Below are 27,085 nucleotides of genomic sequence, written 5' to 3' on the forward strand. Positions count from 1 at the left end.
TCAACACCCCCTCGGGATGGGGCGCGTAAGGAGGGCACGTGACACTGATTAATGAGGATGGTACCAGAAGGTCGCATCAGCTTGTACTTTACTGAAGATTAAAAAAAGGAACACAGAGGCTGTGGACCATAAAACAACATGGAAAAGTCAGTCCTGCTGGTCATGGTCATTAGCTTGTCTGTGCTGACGATACTGTCAGCAGATCATTGTAAGTTTTTATTTATTCTTAACTAACGAAAACATCGATTTCTTTCATGCAATGAAACATTGCTGTAAGTCATATTTAAGCGAATACTGATAATTTATTTTATGAGTTTCTACTTTAGAAATAATGCTCTAATTTTCTCCCAATCGCTTGTTTGGGTTTTTATTCTCCCTAAAAACATATGCAGACTTTCTTTTAAAGATTACACCTTGCTGACAAATACACTCTTGGTACTTGAAGTTATATCTAATTTCTTGCCTCATGGGATAGAGAATTAAGAGTGTACCCTATAGAAGTTGATTTGTTACCCAAAAAAGCTATATTTGGTATTATCATGACTTGCATATATGAGTATGGTTTTATTTATATATCAATTCTTAATGCGCGTATTACAGCTCAGTGCCGTCGCTTGCTTGACTTTGTGTGTGTTGTGGATGGTTCCGATAGTATCAGCGAGGATGACTTTCAGACCTTACGGGAGGTGGTAGAAGAAATGGTTGACTTGTTCCAGATAACATCCGGGGAGGTCCGTATGGGAATTGTCGTATTCAGTTCAAACATTTCCATGACGCAACGCCTTACGTCCAACAGGGGTAAACTGAAAGCAAAAATTCGACAACTGCCACACCCACAAGACGGAACTAACACGGCACAAGGAATTAAGATGATGCGTGATATTTTCAATTCTGACTCGTTAAGAAGAAAACGCCCCGGTATTCCTGCTGTGGGTATGGTTCTAACAGACGGTCGCTCCAAAAATATGCGTAAAACCTTAAAACAGGCGATGAAAGCGAAGGAAAACGGCATCGAAATGTTTGCTGTAGGGATTTCAGACCTGGTTAACAGGACAGAACTGAATGGAATAGCTTCCCGGCCAGAAAATACCTTGACTGTCAAATCCTTCAACCAGCTGAGAGACTCCATGGATCGTCTGGTGAAAATGGTTTGTCCGAGTAAGAAATGCTATTTACAATTAATGTCCAGTATTACTACTGAATTTTTCACAGAACATAACATCGGGGGCAATGTCATACAGAATAGAACAGTTTGTAAAGTTATTAGATATGACCAGACTGACATTTTATGGATAATGCTCTTTCACTATATGACATGGAAAGTTTAGAAATATTTTAGTTATCCTAATATTTCAAGACTTTTCAATTCATTACCTACTTGTAACAATGTGTCGTCACGGTTAACAAGAGCTGGAACTTATATATTGTTTTTCCTAAAACAAAATTTGTTGTCAAGGTGAGCCAAATGTCACAGCTATCTTTGTATGTGAGAAAATTCTTAGCTATACATGTAGGGGGAAAAAAAAGTCTTGCGATAGGAGGATAGGAAAAGTCATTTCATTAAACTCTCTTTGAATTGAACAGTTCTTTCAAATCTTTCTGGCTTAAAAAGTTTATACAATAAAGATAAAATGCTAAATACTTCCTTGAAGTTAACCTGTGGCGGGATGGTGGAAGTAAATTAACTCCTGTTGGTAAGATTCAAATTATCAAATTACTTATTTATCTCAGTTTAATAATTTATTTTAATTCTTTACAGCCAAAGTGATTTAAGTATTCAATAACATACATTTTTATTGAGTTGTAAAATAAATAAAATAAAAAGAAATGTTGTTTAAAAATATAGTGTAGCGTACGTTATTACATTTGATGGTTATGTTATTACATCAGATGGTTACGTTATTACATCAGATGGTTACGTTATTACATTACATCAGATGGTTACGTTATTACATTAGATGGTTACGTTATTACATTAGATGGTTACGTTATTACATTTGATGGTTACGTTATTACATCAGATGGTTATGTTATTACATCAGATGGTTACGTTATTACATTAGATGGTTATGTTATTACATCAGATGGTTACGTTATTACATCAGATGGTTACGTTATTACATCAGATGGTTACGTTATTACATCAGATGGTTATGTTATTACATCAGATGGTTACGTTATTACATCAGATGGTTACGTTACGTTATTACATCAGATGGTTACGTTATTACATCAGATGGTTATGTTATTACATTAGATGGTTACGTTATTACATTAGATGGTTACGTTATTACATTAGATGGTTACGTTATTACATCAGATGGTTATGTTATTACATTAGATGGTTACGTTATTACATTAGATGGTTACGTTATTACATTAGATGGTTACGTTATTACATCAGATGGTTATGTTATTACATTAGATGGTTACGTGGTTACGTTATTACATTAGATGGTTACGTTATTACATTAGATGGTTACGTTATTACATCAGATGGTTACGTTATTACATCAGATGGTTACGTTATTACATTAGATGGTTATGTTATTACATCAGATGTTTACGTTATTACATCAGATGGTTATGTTATTACATTAGATGGTTAAATGGTTACGTTATTACATCAGATGGTTACGTTATTACATCAGATGGTAACGTTATTACATTAGATGGTTATGTTATTACATCAGATGGTTACGTTATTACATCAGATGGTTACGTTATTACATCAGATGGTTACGTTATTACATCAGATGGTTACGTTATTACATTTGATGGTTACGTTATTACATCAGATGGTTACGTTATTACATCAGATGGTTACGTTATTACATCAGATGGTTACGTTATTACATTAGATGGTTATGTTATTACATCAGATGGTTACGTTATTACATCAGATGGTTACGTTATTACATCAGATGGTAACGTTATTACATTAGATGGTTATGTTATTACATCAGATGGTTACGTTATTACATTTGATGGTTACGTTATTACATTAGATGGTTATGTTATTACATCAGATGGTTACGTTATTACATCAGATGGTTACGTTATTACATCAGATGGTTATGTTATTACATCAGATGGTTACGTTATTACATCAGATGGTTACGTTATTACATTAGATGGTTATGTTATTACATTTGATGGTTACGTTATTACATCAGATGGTTATGTTATTACATTTGATTTATATATAATGTGTGGTGGTGATTTAACATTTAGTGGATAAAAAGTAAAAACAACAAAATACCAGCATGTCGTCAAAATCTTAATCCAAACTCAAATCCAGGGCAAAATATCAAAAACAGAAAAAAATTACTCATTAAAAAGTACGAGGAAAATGAGACAATGTGTTCCAGAAGTGTAAGCGTCTTCTGCTTCACCCGCGATACCCACCATGTTGTTGTTGGAAATGTTACAATTCATTACAATTCATGACATGTAATACTTTTCCATTCTTAAATAAATAAATTGACAGAAATACATAAAAAACAATTTATTATAAACAGTTGGAATCTACAAATACATTACGGTAGCAATCAAATATAACGATCGTACCACCAAGCATAGTGTGGATAACACACACAATATGTCACCATTGTACCACCAAGCAAAGAACGGTTTCCACAAATATCACCATGGTACCACCATGTATAGTACCGTTACCACCAAATACAAATGTTTACGCAACCTTTTTTTGCTTAAATATTTTGCAGCTACAACGACCACAACAACCACGACCACAACTACCACAACCACGCCCACAACTATCACTACCACGCCCATAATTACCACTACCACGCCTACAACTACCACTACCACGCCCACAACGACCACTACCACGCCCACAACGACCACTACCACGCCTACAACGACCACTACTACGACCAAAGCTACCACTACCATGCCGAAAAAGGCTAGTTGGATCAAAGGTAAATAATATTAGTGGATATGTGTATTTATCTCACACAAAAAACGCAATGAAGTAAAAAATAACTAATTTGGTGGATAATGACAAATTAAGCAATCGAAGCTAAAATCTCTTGTTTGATTCTCATTAGTTAGATTATATCAAATATCCTAATGATAAACTAAATACAATACAATACTCTATGGTAAGCTCTGTCTAATTAGATCCCCTATAGTAAGCTGTCTAATTAGATTCCCTATAGTAAGCTGTCTAATTAGATCCCCTATAGTAAGCTCTGTCTAATTAGATCCCCTATAGTAAGCTGTCTAATTCGATCCCCTATAGTGAGCTGTCTAATTAGATCCCCTATAGTAAGCTCTATCTAATTCGATCCCCTATAGTAAGCTCTGTCTGATTCGATCCCCTATAGTAAGCTCTGTCTAATTAGATCCCCTATAGTAAGCTCTGTCTAATTAGATCCCCTATAGTAATCTCTGTCTAATTCGATCCGCTATAGTAAGCTCTGTCTAATTCGATCCCCTATAGTAAGCTGTCTAATTCGATCCCCTATAGTAAGCTCTGTCTAATTAGATCCCCTATAGTAAGCTATGTCTAATTAGATCCCCTATAGTAAGCTGTGTAATTAGATCCCCTATAGTAAGTTCTGTCTGATTAGATCCCCTATAGTAACCTCTCTCTGATTCGATCCCCTATAGTAAGCTCTGTCTAATTCGATCCCCTATGGTAACCTCTGTCTAATTCGATCCCCGATAGTAAGCTGTCTAATTCGATTCCCTATAGTAAGCTGTCTAATTAGATCCCCTATAGTAAGCTCTGTCTAATTAGATCCCCTATAGTAAGCTGTCTAATTAGATCCCCTATAGTAAGCTGTCTAATTAGATCCCAGATAGTAAGCTGTCTGATTCGATCCCCTATAGTAAGCTATGTCTAATTAGATCCCCTATAGTAATCTCTGTCTAATTAGATCCCCTATAGTAAGCTGTCTAATTCGATCCCCTATAGTAACCTCTGTCTAATTCGATCCCCTATAGTAACCTCGGTCTAATTCGGTCCCCAATAGTAAGCTGTCTAATTCGATCCCCTATAGTAACCTCTGTCTAATTAGATCCCCTATAGTAAGCTGTCTGATTCGATCCCCGATAGTAAGCTGTGTAATTAGATCCCCTATAGTAATCTCTGTCTAATTAGATCCCCTATAGTAAGCTGTCTAATTAGATCCCCTATAGTAATCTCTGTCTAATTAGATCCCCTATAGTAAGCTGTCTAATTAGATCCCCTATAGTAAGCTGTCTAATTCGATCCCCTATAGTAAGCTGTCTAATTCGATCCCCTATAGTAAGCTGTCTAATTAGATCCCCTATAGTAAGCTCTGTCTAATTAGATCCCCTATAGTAAGCTCTGTCTAATTAGATCCCCTATAGTAAGCTGTCTAATTAGATCCCCTATAGTAAGCTGTCTAATTCGATCCCCTATAGTAACCTCTGTCTAATTCGATCCCCAATAGTAACCTCTGTCTAATTCGATCCCCTATAGTAACCTCTGTCTAATTCGATCCCCGATAGTAAGCTGTCTAATTAGATCCCCTATAGTAAGCTGTCTAATTAGATCCCCTATAGTAAGCTGTCTAATTCGATCCCCTATAGTAAGCTCTGTCTAATACGATCCCCTATACTAAGCTCTGTCTTATTAGATCCCCTATAGTAAGCTCTGTCTAATTAGATCCCCTATAGTAAGCTGTCTAATTAGATCCCCTATAGTAAGCTATGTCTAATTAGATCCCCTATAGTAAGCTATGTCTAATTAGATCCCCTATAGTAAGCTGTGTAATTAGATCCCCTATAGTAAGTTCTGTCTGATTAGATCCCCTATAGTAACCTCTGTCTAATTCGATCCCCTATAGTAAGCTCTGTCTAATTCGATCCCCTATGGTAACCTCTGTCTAATTCGATCCCCGATAGTAAGCTGTCTAATTCGATTCCCTATCGTAAGCTATGTCTAATTAGATCCCCTATAGTAAGCTGTCTAATTAGATCCCCTATAGTAAGCTGTCTAATTAGATCCCCTATAGTAACCTCTGTCTAATTCGATCCCCTATAGTACGCTGTCTAATTCGATCCCCGATAGTAAGCTGTCTAATTAGATCCCCTATAGTAACCTCTGTCTAATTAGATCCCCTATAGTAACCTCTGTCTAATTCGATCCCCTATAGTAAGCTGTCTAATTCGATCCCCTATAGTAACCTCTGTCTAATTCGATCCCCTATAGTAACCTCTGTCTAATTCGATCCCCTATAGTAAGCTGTCTAATTCGATCCCCTATAGTAAGCTGTCTAATTCGATCCCCATAGTAACCTCTGTCTAATTCGATCCCCTATAGTAACCTCTGTCTAATTCGATCCCCTATAGTAAGCTCTGTCTAATTCGATCCCCTATAGTAACCTCTGTCTAATTCGATCCCCGATAGTAAGCTGTCTAATTCGATCCCCTATAGTAAGCTATGTCTAATTAGATCCCCTATAGTAATCTCTGTCTAATTAGATCCCCTATAGTAAGCTGTATAATTCGATCCCCTATAGTAAGCTGTCTAATTAGATCCCCTATAGTAATCTCTGTCTAATTCGATCCCCTATAGTAACCTCAGTCTAATTCGATCCTCTATATCAAGCTTTGTCTAATTTGATCCTCTATAGTAAGCTCTGTCTAATCCGTTCCTCTATAGTAACCTCTGTCTAATTCGATCCCCGATAATAAGCTGTATAATTAGATCTCCTATAGTAAGCTGTCTAATTAGATCCCTTATAGTAAGCTGTCTAATTAGATCTCCTATAGGAAGCTATTATTAGTTATGTAGTTTGCTAGTGACCCCCTACAGGAATATAGGGGTTCAGTCAGATTGGTAGGGGGATTCGGGCGAATTTATTGCACCAAGGACCCATTTAAATATATATATATGTCCCATCACATTTCCTGGCATCCATGTAAAAATGGCCAAGACATTCGTCCAGTCGGACTACATCGTAATCTTCAAAATCTGGGTTTTGCTGCTTTTCCACCAAATAATCTTTGAACACTTTAGCGGCCAACTTATTAGCTTTTAACGTCTTATCAGCGTTAAGTGCCAGGCGTTTTTTTTCCTTGTCTGCAGCTGTCGTCTGCCCGAACCGCCCAGCCATTTTTGATCCGAGTCAAATAGGTGCTTCGTGTAGGGGAAACAACTCGTACTAGATAATAGCAACTTCTAGGATTCACTCTAGCCAATATTCCGACACGGAACAGAATGTGAATATCGCCAATCTGTGATTTGAAATTACGAAGTGACGCCTTTCAGAGATAATGGATGGCGGCCATTGCCCCCTATATATTCAGCTGCCCCCTATAGATTTATAGGGGGCAAGCAACGTCCAATCAGATCAATGCATTCTAGTCCGAGGTGCAAAAAGTCTAATTAGATACCCTATAGTAAGCTATGTCTAATTAGATCCCCTATAGTAAGCTGTCTAATTAGATCCCCTATAGTAAGCTGTCTAATTCGATCCCCTATAGTAAGCTATGTCTAATTAGATCCCCTATAGTAAGCTGTCTAATTAGATCCCCTATATTAAGCTCTGACTAATTCGATCCCCTATAATAAGCTGTCTAATTAGATCCCCTATAGTAAGCTGTCTAATTAGATCCCCTATAGTAAGCTCTGACTAATTCGATCCTCTATAGTAAGCTCTGTCTAATTTGATCCTCTATAGTAAGCTGTCTAATTCGATTCTCTCTGGTAAGCTCTGTCTAATTTGAACCCCTCTAGTGAGCTCTATCTAATTCGATATTCCTGTTGTCAGGACCCTGTGACGATTGCAGTATGATGAACGGGGTTGGCTATAATCCACATCCTCGCATTTGTAGTAAGTTTACACAGTGTTACTTCGGACCTCACGGGAACATGAGAGCTACACACCGAGAATGTCCTTTTGGTTTTTTCTTTGACTCCAGCGTGCTGTCCTGTCTTCCATCGTATCAATCACACTGTGACAATGGTAAGTAAATATTACAGGGGAGGTAACTCTCTGACCAGATACGATCATTATATCTTATATACAGATTATCTCCGTTATGAATGATATGTACTATACATATTACAGATAAATGTGTGTTACGGCCACATTTGAAATCCTATCGATATCACGGATTACGGAACTGTCGTGCTTATTGGAAGTGTAAAAATGGAAGATCGGTTGCAAAATGCTGTGCTAAGGGATATCGGTATAAGATTTGGCGAGGCAAGGGTAGTTGTGTAAAAGACCCCGGATGTCAGGATGACTGCCCACCGTCTATTACACTGGTTTCAAAATGTGAGACACGGATGGTGTTTGGTAACGCTAAAGTCTACGAGCAATTCATTAAAGGATGGAAAATGTGGGTTCCTCGTCCATGTGCACCCGGAAGTCTGTATAACGCGGATAAATGCGCGTGCACTGGACATGAATCTCACATTCCCCGCAGACGTAAGTTGATAAAAAGGTTTATGGCAAGTACATGTTTGCGCTCCCATCTTAACATCTACCAAACCATCATAGATAATAAACCGTTGTACAAACAAAACCATTATACACACAGACCATACAAAAACCACCATATACTTACCAAATAATTATACATACAAATATTGTATATATATAACACAGTCCTTCTATATATATATAACACCATCCTTCTATATATATATGATACCATCCTTCTATATAAATAACACCGTCCTTCTATATACAAACACAATCCTTCTATATATATATATATATATATATATATAATAACACCATCCTTCTATATATATAACACAGTCCTTTTATATATATATATATATATATATATAACACCATCCTTCTATATATATATATATATATATAACACCGTCCTTCTATATACAAACACCATCCTTCTATATATATAAATAACACCGTCCTTCTATATATAACACTATCCTTCTATATATATAACACCGTCCTTCTATATACAAACACCATCCTTCTATATATATATAATATAACACCGTCCTTCTATATATAACACTATCCTTCTATATATATAACACCGTCCTTCTATATACAAACACCATCCTTCTATATATATAAATAACACCGTCCTTCTATATATAACACTAGCCTTCTATATATATAACAGTCCTTCTATATATATATATAACACCATCCTTCTATATATATAACACCATCCTTCTATATATATATAACACCATCCTTCTATATATATAACACCATCCTTCTATATATACTGAAAGGATAAAGAAACGTAGGGTAATATTTATTCTGATATTTTGAAAACGCGTTCTCCAAATAAAGTGAAACTTTGTGGATTAAGTAATTAGGTCATATTACACCTTGTCATGTATCGAAAATTTAGCCACGGTACAGTGCGCAGCTCTGGTTAATGGAGGAAGGGAAAAACAAGAATCTCGTGCACCGTATTGTTCTGGTCTCATGCAGCGTTGGTCAAGTCACTCTTCGTTAGTCTTAATACAGACCAACTGCTTCCCTAAAATTAATTGAGAATTTGATTCGTTTTAAGAATGGCACAGAAGTTCAGAGGGGTCAGGCCATTCAGATGCTGATGCAAGGACAGCTGCAAAATCAGGTTGCTAGGCACTTTGGTGTTAATGTTTCCACCATAGAACGTCTTGTAAGACGTCTTCGGGAAACTGGGCGATTGGCCGATCGACCTGGGTCAGGACGTCCGCGCGTAACGTCACGACGTCAGGATCGCTATATCGTCGTCTCTTATGTGCGTAATCGGCGCCTTACTGCCGTTGAGAGTGCATTTAATGTTCCTGGAAATCATGGGCGTCCTATAAGTTCAAAAACTGTAAGGAATCGATTACGAGAAGTTGGTGTAAGAGCACGTCGCCCCTACGTAGGTCCACACCTTACCCCTGCTCGACGTCAGCGTCGTATGGCCTGGGTCGCTGCACAAGCTCTACGACGGTTTCCACTGAGGCAGTGGAGAAAAGTTTTCTTCACGGCGGAGTCTCGATTCTGTATTTATCGATCTGACGGCCGTCAACGTGTCTACCGACGTCGTGGCGAACGTTTTACGGACGCTTGCTTTGTAGAGAGGGATAGGTTTGGGGGCGGTTCAGAAATGGTGTGGGGAGGAATCTCACACGGGTTAAAATCACAATTGGCTGTTATTGATGGCAATTTAACAGCAGCTAAGTATAGAGATGAGATCCTCCGACCCCATGTTATCCCATTCTTACAGCAGCATAATCTAACCCTCCAGCAGGATAAAGCTAGGCCCCACGTAGCAAGGATTTGCCAAGTCTTTCTTGCCAACAACAACATTCAACCACTAGATTGGCCGCCATATAGCCCTGATTTGTCCGCGATCGAGCATCTTTGGGACCAGTTGGATAGACAGGTTCGAAAGTGCCAGCCACCCTCTGCTACTCGAGAGCAGTTGACAAGAGCTCTGATTGAAGAGCGGGACAACATCCCCATGAGACGGATTAACGCTCTCATGAACTCTATGACCAGAAGAATAAGGACCGTGACCACACCAAACGGCGGACACACAAGATATTGATGACTCAGTTCAATTTCAAAATCCTATGGGCCCATTCAGTTTAATCGTTAGTGCCTCTAAACCAATTGTCAGATGCAAAATACGGACTTTGGAAAATTTTAAGCTTTAATTTATCTGTAAGTATACCAAATTTCGTTTTAAATGAAGCCCGATATCATACTTAATTTCTGGTTTAAAGTTCACCCTGCGTTTCTTTATCCTTTTAGTATATATAACACCATACTTCTATATATATAACACTGTCCTATATATATAACACCGTCCTTCTATATATATACCACCGTCCTTCTATATATATACACCATCCTTCTATATATATAACACCGTACTTCTATATATATATAACACCGTCCTTCTATATATATAACACCATCCTTTTATATATATAGCACTATCCTTTTATATATATAACACAATCCTTCTATATATATAACACCATCCTTCTATATATATAACACCATCCTTCTATATATATAACACCATCCTTCTATATATACAACACCGTCCTTCTATATATATAACACCATCCTTCTATATATAAAACACAGTTCTTCTATATATATAACACCATCCTTCTATATATATATAGAACACCGTCCTTCTATATATATAACACCATCCTTCTATATATATATATATATGACACCATCCTTCTATATATACAACATATATATATACAACACCGTCCTTCTATATATATAACACCATCCTTCTATATATACAACACCGTCCTTCTATATATATAACACCATCCTTCTATATATACAACACCGTCCTGCTATATATACAACACCGTCCTTCTATATATATAACACCATCCTTCTATATATACAACACCGTCCTTCTATATATATAAGACCATCCTTCTATATATACAACACCGTCCTTCTATATATATAACACCATCCTTCTATATATACAACACCGTCCTTCTATATATATAACACCATCCTTCTATATATACAACACCGTCCTGCTATATATACAACACCGTCCTGCTATATATATAACACCATCCTTCTATATATACAACACCGTCCTTCTATATATACAACACCGTCCTGCTATATATACAACACCGTCCTGCTATATACAATACTGTCCTTTATATTAACCAGGATAGAATGACACCTTATTGCGGCCAAATTTCCCTTCGTGCGCACATCGTGCAGTCTTCAGGAGCACACCGCACATCATGTAACGTTGTGCTATCCCACAACTGTGCATAATACTGCCGTTCTATACATGTAACATCGTCCTGTTAAATATATCCTTATATATATTCATCTTTTTACATCATGACTGTATTTTGAAATGTGTTCATTGCAATGTTATTCTCATTCAAATGATGGTTTTATGTGATTCATTATCTGTACACATCTGGGCCATCGTCGGGTTATTAAAGCGTCTCTGTGTTCAGTAATTTCATCAGAAACAGAGGTACAGTAATATTTCCGATACATGTCGGTCATTTTAGGTGAGCAAACTTGAGGTCGTATCGATGGATATTTATAGAAAAAAAATGTTTCATTGGTAAGCGTTTTAGTGAATTTTATAGAATGGAAACATTTTAATTCAGTTCTGTATTTGTTTGTTGTCAATCGACATGGCGATTATTAAAGGTCCCGAAACTAATGCCTCAGCGTTATCTATTTCGTAAATCAAGTCGTGTATATATACTACCTAGATCATATAGATGTAACACTGTTTTTTTACAGGGAAATGTAAACCGGAAGTATACCTACCATTTACAAAGGATCTCAGGGATCATTCCGGATCTCACAGCTATGTTCAAAACTATAATGTAAAAGTGACAAGGAAGGGTTATGCATATTTCAATGGCCGGTCAAAGCTTGTCATTCCCAGATATTCAAATGCAGATTTCAAAGAGATTGTTATAAAGATCCGTTTCAAGGTCAAAAGGTCAAAAAGGCCAGCTAGCAAGAGGAGCAGACTGTCCGCCTTGGTCAGTAACAGTGACTGTTGTAACGAGGACGCCTCGCTGATGATGATCCTAAGTAAATCCTATGTTCATTATATGGCAATATCACAAAATCGCAAGATGTGTTCATTTAATCTTCCCAAATGTGTAAGTGATTTCCAGTATTCTCATTGTAAATACATATTATGTATAAATCGGTATTCTATCAATAGTGAAACGTGGGTAACGAAAGACAGCGTCAACTGGTGTTAGTGCTAAAGTCACAAATGAGATATCAAATCACATACATACAATTCATATTAGTTGTCATTGAAGTTGGAAACACTTCAATGTTTCCAACAAATATGTTTTATCATATTTGTCTGGTCTGATAAATGATTTATCATATTTGTCTGGTCTGATAAATGTTTTATGATTTATGTTTGGTTTGATAAATGATTTATCATATGTCTGGTCTGATAAATAATTTATCATATGTCTGGTCTGATAAATGTTTTATCATTTATGTCTGGTCTGATAAATGTTTTATCATATGTCTGGTCTGATAAATGTTTTATCATTTATGTCTGGTCTGATAAATGATTTATCATATGTCTGGTCTGATAAATGATTTAGGATAGATGTCTGGTCTGATAAATGTTTTAGGATAGATATAGAATCTGATTAATGTTTTAGGATAGATGACTGTTGTATTGTAGGATGGATGGAACGATGCCTACTTCATCTACGATGCAGAAAAGGTGTATGGCAGCTGTAATAAAAAGATGAAGTCACGTCCTTTACACGGTAAGTTCTGAATTTCCACAGTTTCTGTAACACCATTGATGTTGTAACGTAATTACTTATTGCTGTTTTGTGTGATTGACGTCATATCCTTGATTCCACAGGGCGTATCAAACGGACACACACAGGCATCCATATCGGTTATGGAAGGGGATTTGACAGCTTCAGGGGTTATATTGATGAGGTACGTATAATGGCAACAGTCAATCTGACTACAGAACTATATTTTTATCTTTTTTTTTTTCCAATCTCATTTCAAGACCGCAAAACGTCGAAATCCAAACCGATATCCGAAGTTTTGTCTTGTATCTGAGTTTTCTAGAAAGGTTTGAAACCGCTCTTCCCGGTGCTTTTGCCATGGATGGACCGGATGGGACGTCATAAGGGGGAGACAACCGAGAGCGTTCAATACATTCATACAGAATTTAGCTTCGATTATTTCCGAGTACAAGGTTTCCATTAATCAAAAACTCATTACGTGTTCTGGATTAAGAAACGTACATTTGTAACTCAGTGAGATCACATTATTATTTAAACTTCAGGTATGAATGACGACGATGTGTCCGATATCCTGATAACGATTACAGGGTTTACAATCACTTTCTCTCTCTGTATCCTCGATACTCCAGGGGTTACAATCACTTTCTCTCTCTGTATCCTCGATACTCCAGGTGTAAACGATCACTTTCTCTCTCTGTATCCTCGATACTCCGGTGGTTACAATCACTTTCTCTCTCTGTATCCTCGATACTCCAGTGTTTACTATCACTTTTTCTCTCTGTATCCTCGATACCCCAGGGGTTCAATCACTTTCTCTCTCTGTATCCTCGATACCCGAGGAGTTAAAATCACTTTCACTCTCTGTATCCTCCATACTCCTGGGAATACGATCACTTTCTCTCTCTGTATACTCTCCAAGGGTTACAATCAATTTTCTCTCTCTAAGAATCCTACGATACTCAGTTGTTACAATCACTTTCTCTCTCTGTATCCTCGATACTCCAGATGTTACGATCACTTTCTCTCTCTGTATCCTCGATACTCCAGGGTTTACAATCACTTTCTCTCTCTGTCTCGTCGATATCCCAGGAGTTACAATCACATTCTCTCTCTGTATCCTCGATACTCCAGATGTTACGATCAATTTCTCTCTCTGTATCCTTGATACTCCAGGGGTTACAATCACTTTCTCTCTCTGTATCCTCGATACTCCAGTTGTTACAATCACTTTCTCTCTCTGTATCCTCGATACTCCGGTGGTTACAATCACTTTCTCTCTCTGTATCCTCGATACTCCGGTGGTTACAATCACTTTCTTTCTCTGTATCCTCGATACTCCAGGGGTTACAATCACTTTCTCTCTCTGTATCCTCGATACTCCGGGGGTTGCAATCACTTTCTCTCTCTGTATCCTCGATACTCCGGTGGTTACAATCACTTTCTCTCTCTGTATCCTCGATACTCCAGGGGTAACGATCACTTTCTCTCTCTGTATCCTCGATACTCCAGGGGCTACGATCACTTTCTCTCTCTGTATCCTCGATACTCCAGGGGTTACAATCACTTTCTCTCTCTGTATCCTCGATACTCCAGTTGTTACAATCACTTTCTCTCTCTGTATCCTCGATACTCCGGTGGTTACAATCACTTTCTCTCTCCGGAGCATCGAGGATACAGAGAGAAAAAGTGATCGTATCCCCTGGTGTATCGAGGATACAGAGAGTGATTGTAACCCCTGGAGTATCGAGGATACAGAGAGAGAAAGTGATCGTAACCCCTGGAGTATTATTGAGGTTGACCTATACATTGCTGTATCAGTTCGTAGTTTCGGCTAGAGAAGGTTTACAATATTTGAAGGCGTGATTTGTCCCAACACATTGCTTAATACACTTTTCCTGGTATGATGTTCTATAAAATATCATAACTGAAACATGACTACACACACCTCTTCTGTCTGTTCTTTTGTGAATCCACCTTTTTGACTGATCACTCTCTCACAATGTACATCAAATATTTTCATTGAAATTAAATATTTAATTAGATACACAAATGATTTTCCATCATTGGGTGTAATGTATGTAATATCTTTAACTTATACTTTATTCAAATAATCGTACAGTAATTCCTGAGGCAGGTGTCCGCTCCTCTTTACTGATGATCTGCTGAGGAAACGCCCACTCATAGTTCATTGGATACGGATTTAAAATTTGTTTTTAAAATTTTCTACAGTTACGATAAAACTCATCTGCCATTTAATATACAACAGACTTTTTTTCGCTTCCCTACAATATCATAGTACTATTTTTTTTTTTTTTGGTTTCAAACTTGCATTAACATCAATTTTACTTTGGCGTTTCAGGTCAAGATATATCGGTGTCGGCCGGATTTCGTATGACATTTGGATATATTCAGTGTTTGTGTTTCCATATTAGATAGATCTGAGTTGTCAAACGGTGATGTATCTCCTACCTTTTATGTCGTTGGGACTGTAAGCTGAAATGATCACATTTAAATAGAGCTGACTTCAAAATCTGCCTCGAGCTTTTTGATTGATATCAAGTATTAACAAGTTAAGATGGATTAAAAAAAGTGTCACTTTGCACTAGAATTAAGGTAACTAACTGCGGTCATATATATATACAACACATTTATCTTATACATATTTTTGGGCTCTGTGAATCCTATCCCTTTATATTGTGAACGATTTGTCATACACACAATAAAACGCAAAGCCTCGATTCCATATTCGTTTAGATTCTATATCTACAATATAGAAAGTAGATAAGTATGGTGTTTCTTAAATTCAGAGCTTCATACACATTACTGCTGTTGTAACAAATTTTGAGTTACATTCAGGTGTGTACAAACGTCTCGGCATATTAATTCACTGGAATTCACCGGCAGTTGACAAGTGTGTAGAATCAAAGTCTGTACATAGATGAGTTGTCTCCCTTAGATTTTTGTTGCGATAATTAAAACAATAAAAATGGGACTTCCGCAGAAAAATGCATTTTATTGACTTCTCGTGAGTTCAGGAACAATTTGACTAACTGTTTGCTTTTTAATTTATTGTTTTTATCTGTTCCGAGTTATATATAAGACATAATCCAATTAAAAATGCATCAATGAGAATCAAACAAAATCAGGATAAATCATAACAATATTAGATGTTAAAAGATTGGCAGTAAACATGAAACATCAGCAATGATTTACGTTTAAGTCTGATTCTTTTATAAACAAAAATATAAACAATGATGTTATTGATAAACGTTGCGTTAGATGGCCACTATACAATAACATTCTATCAAAGGTCACGACCATCAGAATGATGAATGTCATTATGACACAAACAAAGGGAGCGCGACATTTGTCAGTAAAGGCACCTTCCGTGTAAGATACATCATTCACGCAAGCACTTTACTTTAAAGGGAATTTTCATGGTTAATGTTTGTAAGAAATGATATGAAATACCTATGATAATTAACACAAGAAAAGTAACTATATTTATATAGGTATATATTAGGTTAGAAAGGTTGGTGTGAGTTGATTACAGCGAGTCACAACATATCAGGTTAGGAAGAATAGTGTAGATTGATTACAGCGAGTCACAACATATCAGGTTAGACTAGTTAGTGAAGATTGATTACAGCGAATCACAACATATCAGGTTAGGAAGAATAGTGTAGATTGATTACAGAAGAATAGTATAGATTGAATCACAACATATCAGGATTACAGCGAGGAAGAATAGTGTAGATTGATTACAGCGAGTCACAACAGATCAGGTTAGGAATAATAGTGTAGATTGATTACAGCGAGTCACAACATATCAGGTTAGGAAGAATAGTGTAGATTGATTACAGCGAGTCACAACATATCAGGTTAGGAAGAATAGTGTAGATTGATTACAGCGAGTCACAACATATCAGGTTAGGAAGAATAGTGTAGAATGATTACAGCGAGTCACAACACATCAGGTTAGGAAGAATAGTGTAGAATGATTACAGCGAGTCACAACATATCAGGTTAGGAAGAATAGTGTAGAATGATTACAGCGAGTCACAACATATCAGGTTAGGAAGAATAGTGTAGAATGATTACAGCGAGTCACAACACATCAGGTTAGGAAGAATAGTGTAGAATGATTACAGCGAGTCACAACATAGGTTAGGAAGGTTAGAGTCACAACATATCAGGTAGAATACTAGTTAGTGAATAGTGTAGATTGATTACAGCGAGTCACAACATATCAGGTTAGGAAGAATAGTGTAGATTGATTACAGCGAGTCACAACATATCAGGTTAGGAAGAATAGTGTAGATTGATTACAGCGAGTCACAACACATAAGGTTAGGAAGAATAGTATAGATTGATTACAGCGAGTCACAACATATCAGGTTAGGAAGAATAGTGTAGATTGATTACAGCGAGTCACAACACATAAGGTTAGGAAGAATAGTATAGATTGATTACAGCGAGTCACAACACATCAGGTTAGGAAGAATAGTGTAGATTGATTACAGCGAGTCACAACATATCAGGTTAGGAAGAATAGTGTAGATTGATTACAGCGAGTCACAACAAATAAGGTTAGGAAGAATAGTGTAGATTGATTACAGCGAGTCACAACATATCAGGTTAGGAAGAATAGTGTAGATTGATTACAGCGAGTCACAACACATAAGGTTAGGAAGAATAGTATAGATTGATTACAGCGAATCACAACATATCAGGTTAGACTGGTTAGTGTAGGATGATAACGGCGAGTTACATGTACAGGGAAAACTGTAACTAACATGGCGCTGAAGATAAATTCTAATTAACATGACTGTACAGGTAAACCTGTAACCAACATGGCTGTACAGGTAAAACTGTAACAAACATGGCTGTACAGGTACAACTGTATCCAACATGGCTGTACAGGTACAACTGTATCCAACATGGCTGTACAGGTAAACCTGTAACCAACATGGCTGTACAGGTAAAACTGTAACCAACATGGCCGTACAGGTAAACTGTATCCAACATGGCTGTACAGGTAAAACTGTAACCAACACGGTTGTACAGGTAAACCTGTAACCAACATGGCTGTACAGGTAAAACTGTAACCAACATGGCTGTACAGGTAAACTCTATCCAACATGGCTGTACAGGTAAAATTGTAACCAACATGGCTGTACAGGTAAAATTATAATTAACGTGGTTGTACAGGGAAAACTGTAACTAACATGGCGCTGAAGATAAATTCTAATTAACATGACTGTACAGGTAAACCTGTAACCAACATGGCTGTACAGGTAAAACTGTAACCAACATGGCTGTACAGGTACAACTGTATCCAACATGGCTGTACAGGTAAACCTGTAACCAACATGGCTGGTTAGTGTGATGATACAGGTACAGGGAAAACTGTAACTAACATGGCGCTGAAGATAAATTCTAATTAACATGACTGTACAGGTAAACCTGTAACCAACATGGCTGTACAGGTACAACTGTATCCAACATGGCTGTACAGGTAAACCTGTAACCAACATGGCTGTACAGGTAAACCTGTAACCAACATGGCTGTACAGGTAAAACTGTATCCAACATGGCCGTACAGGTAAACTGTATCCAACATGGCTGTACAGGTAAAATTATAATTAACGTGGTTGTACAGTTAAAACTGTAACTAACATGGCTGTACAGGTAAAATTAAAATTAACGTGGTTGAACAGGTAAAACTGTAACCAACATGGCTGTACAGGTAAACTGTAACCAACATGGCTGTTCAGGTAAAATTGTAACAAACATGGCTGTACAGGTAAAATTGTAACCAACATGTCTGTACAGGTAAAACTGTTACCAACATGGCTGTATAGGTAGAATGGAAACCAACATGGCTGTACAGGTAAAATTGTTATTTACGTGGTTGTACAGGTAAAACTGTAACCAACATGGTTGTACAGGCCTCGGTTAGGTGACCTATCTGTTACGTCCAACAGGACAAGGTGATTGTTTATATCTATGTATCGATTTTGTTTTCTTTAAGTCTACAAATAAACACACAACAGCAAGTCTGATAAGATATCACATTTTAATCAAGTTCAAAATTTCAAAAAATATAAATATGTTAATAAATATTCTGAGAATATGTAACAAACATAGCACTTTTGTTAAAACATACATGCTTGATCAAGTCACTGTCATTCACACAACCTGTCACAAAGATCTTCAAGTCACTGTCATTCACACAACCTGTCACATAGATCTTCAAGTCACTGTCATTCACACAACCTGTCACATAGATCTTCAAGTCACTGTCATTCACACAACCTGTCACATAGATCTTCAAGTCACTGTCATTCACACAACCTGTCACATAGATCTTCAAGTCACTGTCATCTTCAAGTCACTGTCATTCACACAACCTGTCACATAGATCTTCAAGTCACTGTCATTCACACAACCTGTCACATAGATCTTCAAGTCACTGTCATTCACACAAATTGTCACAAAGATCTTCAAGTCACTGTCATTCACACAAACTGTCACGTCAACATACATTCTGAAACGTATTGAGTGAACACATCGCTATTCAAGAAGTTACCTCACATAAATCACCGAAAGTCATATACAATTACATATTACAATTTGGATATCATTGATCGTCTGGTTATTGCACATTAGAAACGAGAAAAGATCACGAAAATCTCAACTATATTATATATCTATCAATAAATATCATGCAACTAACTTGTTTGATGTTATATAATACATCATCAATATCGTAAACACGTGTTTGACAGCTAGCGATATTGTATTGTTCTAAACACGTGTTTAAATCTGGTAGTGTTGTATTGTTCTTAACACGTGTTTTACATCTGGTGAAACTGTATTGTTCTAAAACGGAGTTTATGCGTCGTCGGGCTTTGAAATTCTGTACGTTTCCATTATTTTTAATGTAACTTTGACAACTAAATAATACCACATACTTTCAACTGCATTGAGATGGCTTAAAAGGAAAATGTATCAATATTAGATATAAATACAGCGTTAGAAAGTTGTAATGTTATTAGGTTATTTACAAATAAACATAATATTACTATCAGAGTTATTTTAACATACATCTGTAGAACGCCTCCAATTTATTCACGCATCCATTCCTCGCCAAAGGCCCCCATAACGACAAAAATAGCATATATTTTTTTATCTTTGAAGTAAATCGCTCACGTGACCTATTTTTTGTTTTGATCTATGAAACAGACAAGTATATCCGAATTAGTTTTCTGTCAGTCTCTGGATTATAATGAGAGATTTCATATGATGGGTATCCTGGTTACACAGTGGACGGGCGGCACATGTAGATTTTCACATAATCCATAAAACCCACAAAGCTGTCGAATCCTTTGCTATAACCAATCTGTATACCCGTTGAACTCGTCCTAATAGGACCGAATGCATCCGTCTCCGCCATTCTCTCGTTACTTCTCGCCTGAAGGCTGTAGTGGTCGTGAATGAAGTAGATCTTATTCCAGTTGCCATGCTGTGGGATAAATAACCAAGTCATCAATTATTTTGTTGTTTGTTATATGAAACCTTTCACCTCTGACAGATATGTAGGCTAAATATTACGACTGATCTTATATTACACATCAAATATTTCAAATATTTTGGAAATAGTTTATACAGCATATCATTAGTTTGTCATCAATCAATTTGCATAAATCAATACTTTTGATTCCAAAAAGTTCAAGAAAGATCGAACAGTTGTACAATATGCTGTGTATTTCATTGACTGGCTTGTTCTACCTCATTCTAAATTTTACCGAAGGATGTTATTCACTTGTAAAATCCTTAGTGATAATTTGGAAAAGTTGATTTCAAATACACATTCATCTGTCGTTAAACTATGATTTGACTCCATTACAATGTTTTTCTTTCCATATTACAATAAGTCATTTCATTCAAAGAGAACCACGTACAAGATTATGCCTGACAAATACTGAAAACAAAATTTCTACTTACAACTATTCCAAGACGTAAGGAGGCGGATTCACTGGCGTCAGCTCTTGCCCGGAAATAGATATTTTTCGACGTCTTGAGGATGTTTATGGTGGCGCCGTCACTACAACAATCACTGTTGCTAAGCAAAGCCTGGACACCTGGCTTGACAGGAAGGAATTTCATTATAATGACAAAATCTGTGTAGAACTCCATATTGGCGAAGTAGGGGATGTAGAGTTTGGAGCTACCGTTAAAATACCCATAGTTGTTGACAGCCACCTCAACATTGTCGCTCTCCACGTGTATGTTACCATTAGCATGGTTCTTGACGTCTCCATCAAACGGTATATTTACGACTGGTTTGCATTCTGTCAATGAATCAATATAATGTTGTATAAAGAATTGTGTTTGGGGAGCTTGGCGAGAGTTGTTTAACTAGAACACGTGTTTCTCAATCTCTTCAATTTTATTCCGGAAAAAGTTTAAGTAAAACTAAAACAAGAACCAAAACCGAGACGATACGGAAACACGGACATACCAACACACAAAATGGTAACTTCCGGATATTCATTGATGGTGTATATATAATAATATTTCTCAATAAAAGAAACGAAAAGAATCAAAATTCGAAAACTGTGCGAAACGAAACTTCAAACTGTTATAACATATTGTTTATAAAACGTTATAATTACCTTTTCCGGGGACAATACTATCATACATCTTGCAACCACAAATCATTGCGTCGTAATGGGTACCAGGAGCACATGGCCGCTCCATCCAGCCGAACCCGTTTACGTACTGTTTATAAGCCTTTGGATTCCCGACCACCATCATTGTATCACAACCTCCCGTCTGGTGATTGAATAATGGCGGACAGTGGTCATTACAACTCTCGTCGGCTCGACAGCCATAGTATGGTCGGTATGAATAACCTTTAGGACAACACATACCCTCGGACTTCCCCATGTTACACTTCCAGTGAGCCCGACAGTTGTTTATACCATCGTAAGGATAGGACAACAGAAATGGATACCGGCATTTTTCTGCAAGATAACAATTATTAAATTGAGTCTTTTTGTATGAAAATACAACTCATGTGAACATATGTACATATATGATAGGGTTCTCATCCTCCAAAGATTTCGATCACTTTCGCTCTCTGCACCCCTGGAACATATCATGGCAAAATTGAAAGCACAAGCGAAGTAATTTGATTGCTTTCAGGAGAAAAAACCTGACCAATCACAGGCTGATACATTCGTTTTGAAGTTTACAAAGGAGCGACACCCAATTTCAAAACCATAACAATATACCATTATGCGACCTCGAGATTCGTTTGATGTACATCAAAGGATCAAACTAGTCTTTTGCCGTGTCTACAAGGTGTTGAATAAGGAACATTCAATATTGCCATGACATGTTCCAGGGGTGTAGAAAGCGAAAGTGATGGTAATCCCTGGAGTTTCGGAGATACGGGACTCTATGTATTAGATGCATCTAAGTGATGGAAGTAACTCCAAGTCATTGAGCTTTGTTTTTCTTTCATTAAACAATTTTTACCCAAATCAGACTCAATGAAACTACTAAATGTGATCTGTTTCATTTACCAATGAATATGACCAGAATAACATTGCCAGGGCGTATGAATACAAAAATTAGGTGAGGAGAGAAAACTCCCCAAAATCTACTAGACTGGCAATATACCACAAGTATGAACAAACATCAAAATAAAATTTCAATTCAACATTTACTAACAGTAACTTTACGTTTCAAAAGATGTGAAGCGATTGAAGCTTAATATTTCTTGCTCTCCGCTTCAGTGCCTGTAAAAAAATGGCCGACACCGCTTCATTTGCGGACCGGCGCACCACGTCTAGAGGTTATTCCTCCGCGGGGAAAAATGCATACTGTCTTTGTTGCACACTATTATATAAATTTTCATTAAAGTTGTCGAAAAATATATTAAATTTCGTTCTTATTTAAGTTTCATTGAATATTAAGTAACCACGCTGAAATATATTTCAACCTGTCACAATAATCTGTCTTCAAATGACAGACAATTTGCTTGTATGACGTCAGACGATATGATGACGAGAAACGAAAGTAGAAGATAAATTGCGTCAGTTCCCATGCCATAGAAAAAAGAAGCGTGAATTGAAATATAACGATTGAATCTTGCTTATGTCGATTTCATGGGATGATGAAATGAGTTTGTCTTGAGACAAATTTAATGAACTTCGAAGACCAACATAAGCAAGATTCAATCCTTAAATAATATTAGTATTATTACTGTTGATCTGGAGCAAAGTCTTGTTACAGACTAGATCGGATGACACTTAAACACCAATAACATCCTTGTATTTTATCAACTAATATCATACCAATTTGATATAACGTCTTCTAATCTTGAAAGTAAAATCTGTGGATATAATTATACCACAGACGCGTGATAACAGCCCTGGGGATACATCGTATCACTATAAAGACGGTAAAACAACGTAAAAGCGCTTACCTCTACGACAGGGAACTTCTGCAGCTTTTCTACAGGTGAGAACTGTTTGGTCCCAGTATTGTCCAAAACCACACTGTCTGTCTATAGCACGAACTTCACCATTGTCACCAAAGAAACACTGGACAAATTGATCACAGTCTTCTGGGTGAGGATTGTAACCTATTCCATTTACGATGGTACAGTCATCACATACGCCTGTAACAGATATAAAAAATGTTGTCTTTAAGACTGTAAAACATAGCAATAACTACATTTAAACTGTATGTGTTAGCACAAAGTTAAGTTTCAATAATTGTCTTTGAGTAAGATACAAAACTTAAGTTTTTTCTATGTAGTGCCAGTCGTCCCGAAGTTCCAGTTCTGGACATTTCCGGTCTGTTGAATCGAAACATTATATATTTGCAAAATAATGAGGTATTTTTGTTAATGTACACATTAGCTAATATAGAATATAATGTCGCACGGTTCGCGGCAGGAACTTAGATATCTCAAAGAATTATCTATTGCGCTACTGAATTTGCACTCGATGGCGAGATGAACGCGCCGCGTGATTGACGATATGGAGAAATGTGCTAGAGACGAAACCATTTTTCATCCGCAAGGATAGTTCATAAGAATGTAATATTGGTTATACAGAACGACAAAAGTCCGTTCTGGTTGTATTGAAAGATCAATATGATATGTCCAAAGACATATTGGGCTGCCGTGTGACAGTACTCGAGATTTGACAGTTTTACGAAGTAAAACCACCATTTTAGATAAGATAAGAGATATTTAGCCGTATATAAGATATTTTATATAACATAAGATATATCTTATATATCAGATATGTTACATATATGTAGGATAATTACTGAGATATCTTATATAGAAACTGGTGCGATCTCTTTAAGCTATAGTAACATGTAAGATTCTTTTGCAATTAAGATATCATATTTATTGCTTTTTGAATATATGTTAAGCTGGCCATCCTAGATACTCCAGGGGTTACGATCACTTTCGCTCTCTGCACCCCTGGAACATGTCATGGAAAAATTGAAGGCACAAGTGAATTGATTTGATTTGTTCCAGGAGACAGAAAACTGACCAATCACAGGCTGATATGCTCCATTTAAAGATTTCAAAAGATCGACACCCAACTTCACAACCATAACAAGATACCGCTATGTGACCTCGATATGCGATTGATGTACATCAAAGAATCAGACTAGTCTTTTCTACTTGTACACTAGGTGTTGCACAAGGGACCTTCAATTTTTCCAGCTTTTTTCCGAGCTTTTAATTTTCGTTTGCAAAGAAACAAACGTGTTTATAAAAAAATGACTAATCAGAGGTTAGGAAATGGTGGCCCTTTTGTTGCAATGTGGAAGTGAGACTTCGAAAATGACTGATGTCTAATTCCGGGACCATTTCTGGTTTTCCGGACTCAAAACACAGCTATTACAATTGATATTACACCGACAGTAATACTATGGTCACGTTAATTAACAAACACTCTACCTTTAGATGGAGGAAGCGTGCTCGGCTCCGCGCCATTAGGGGTAGTTGTACTTGGCGCAGGAGTGGTAGTGGTCGTTGTTGTAGTTGGAGTGGTCGTTGTTGGAGTGGTCGTTGTTGTAGTTGGAGTGGTCGTTGTTGTAGTTGGAGTGGTCGTTGTAGTTGTTGTAGTCGTTGTGGTAGTTGTTGAAGTAGCTAAAAACAAGAAAATACCGAAATGTTAAAAAAAATCATTCAAACACGAACGAATGAAATAGATTATTTAGATAAAAATAATAGCATCCCTTTTGATCCTCACGGGGGCGTTCTTTCGATCTGTTATCATTACCAAAACAGTCATGGTGTAATAGAATAAAAAAAAATTACGTCCCTGTACAGTTAACCCCATACTCCAATAATGTTATTAAACTAATATACTTACTTGGACACACAAGCTTTACGAGTTCTCCTATAGAATCTGCCAGTGACGAAAACGAGGCAACTCTCTTCACTTGCTCTTTTTTACTAGCAATCTCATTCAGTTCGTTGTCATCAATCTTACTACCGATACCAACAGCGTACATGTTAATACCATAATCCCTGGCTAGCCCTGCCTGGTGGGAAGTCGCATTCGGGTTCTTTGACCTTCCGTCGGTCAAGACGAATCCTAACATAGGCACACCAGGCCGTTCGTCTTGTTTAAAAAGTTTCGTCATGCTCTCAATACCCAGATCTGTGTTGGTACCCTCCTTGTCATGGGGTAGGCTTCCGACCTTTTCCTGAAGGCGCGCCTTGTTTCCAGTCAGGGGTAACTCCAGAGAGATCCGGGAGCTGTACACGACAATACCCATACGGGCAGAGTTAATATGAATATGGTCTATAAAGGTGTTCATGGAGTCTTTTAACATTCGGAAGTCGTCATCGTTGATGCTGTCGGAAGCGTCGATCACAGCAATCAGATCAATCAGTCTCTTGCATTCTATGGATATACAATAGTGAAATTATTTATTAGACAAGCTATACAGCACATATATATTTCTACTTCATAATTCTTAAGAATAAGACGTGACTTTTGTTTTTTTAATATTGCTAGTATATTTATTGGTAGTTATTAAAGAAAATCTAAAATGTAGCATGCAAAACACGGTGAATGTATAATGTTAGGTCTGATAATATACCCAGCTCCTTTATACAACATCCTACCTGTTATCTGACCTCCTGATGACGAGGATGTATCCCCTTGAATCACTGGTAACCATTGTAGTAAAAGTAAAATTGTAAATAAAACCATCGTCGAGTAGTGTATAAACATAAGGCAATAAATATTTATAAAAACATGTACTCCTTGTTTGTATTTTTGTTTCTTCTGATATTGTCAATTTCAGTCCTTTTATATAGAATTTCTCCGACGATTTACATATTTAAAAGTGATCAATTTTTTTTCTCTAACCATATCCAATGTGACGTCAACACCTACCTATGTCATACCTTTAAACAGAGTTGTTTGGTTGGCCAAGCTTCTTCTTTCGTAATTAAGCACAATCGATCATTGTTTAACATGGGCACTGACAAGGCATTGTCTTGTCTCGCTAGCTGTAGGCGGTGAACCACACTTCAGCGAGACATTTTAAGTTTATTTTTCTAATAGCACTGACAACTATGACTCGTGGTTTTAAAGGATTTCATCTGTTTCCGAATCATTGGTTTTCTATTAATAAACACATGCTTTAAATTAGATGCACTATTTTACATGTTATATAACATGATGGCAGTGCTTAATGATTCAGTCTCGCGCGTTTCCGTTGATAAATCACAATCACACTGTATTAAGGTGTGAACTCTATCACGTGACTTAT

The 27,085-nt window shown here is 37.0% G+C and overlaps 2 protein-coding genes across 2 annotated transcripts; one reads left to right on the forward strand and one right to left on the reverse strand.

The window, feature by feature from the left end:
• The first annotated feature begins 138 nt into the window (after positions 1-138).
• LOC132548008 (protein PIF-like) lies at positions 139-13,800 on the forward strand. The gene is made up of 8 exons (XM_060211821.1): positions 139-208; positions 601-1,158; positions 3,729-3,944; positions 8,073-8,435; positions 12,246-12,616; positions 13,168-13,255; positions 13,357-13,436; positions 13,795-13,800. The coding sequence occupies exons 1-8, from the start codon at positions 139-141 to the stop codon at positions 13,798-13,800; spliced, it is 1,752 nt and encodes a 583-aa protein (XP_060067804.1).
• Positions 13,801-20,573: 6,773 nt separating this feature from the next.
• On the reverse strand, positions 20,574-26,520 carry LOC132548009 (protein PIF-like). Its single transcript, XM_060211822.1, has 7 exons — positions 26,433-26,520; positions 25,672-26,208; positions 25,254-25,445; positions 23,754-23,948; positions 21,934-22,284; positions 21,263-21,609; positions 20,574-20,780 (listed from the first exon to the last, which is right to left on the reverse strand). Exons 1-7 carry the CDS (start codon positions 26,518-26,520, stop codon positions 20,574-20,576), a joined length of 1,917 nt encoding a protein of 638 aa, XP_060067805.1.
• Between the last annotated feature and the right edge of the window lie 565 nt (positions 26,521-27,085).

This window comes from Ylistrum balloti, unplaced genomic scaffold (assembly GCF_031769215.1).
Source record: "Ylistrum balloti isolate Yb309-2 unplaced genomic scaffold, AGI_CSIRO_Ybal_v1 Utg369994, whole genome shotgun sequence".
Classification (NCBI taxonomy): domain Eukaryota; kingdom Metazoa; phylum Mollusca; class Bivalvia; order Pectinida; family Pectinidae; genus Ylistrum; species Ylistrum balloti.

Coding starts and splice junctions, on each gene's coding strand:
- LOC132548008 (XM_060211821.1), top strand. CDS start 139: ATGGAAAAGTCAGTCCTGCTGGTCATGGTCATTAGCTTGTCTGTGCTG. Junction 3,945..8,072: donor AAAGGCTAGTTGGATCAAAG/GTAAATAATATT, acceptor TACATATTACAG/ATAAATGTGTGTTACGGCCA. Junction 12,617..13,167: donor CATTTAATCTTCCCAAATGT/GTAAGTGATTTC, acceptor GTTGTATTGTAG/GATGGATGGAACGATGCCTA.
- LOC132548009 (XM_060211822.1), bottom strand. CDS start 26,520: ATGGTTTTATTTACAATTTTACTTTTACTACAATGGTTACCAGTGATT. Junction 26,209..26,432: donor ATCAGGAGGTCAGATAACAG/GTAGGATGTTGT, acceptor GTATATCCATAG/AATGCAAGAGACTGATTGAT. Junction 21,610..21,933: donor TAGTATTGTCCCCGGAAAAG/GTAATTATAACG, acceptor ATTCATTGACAG/AATGCAAACCAGTCGTAAAT.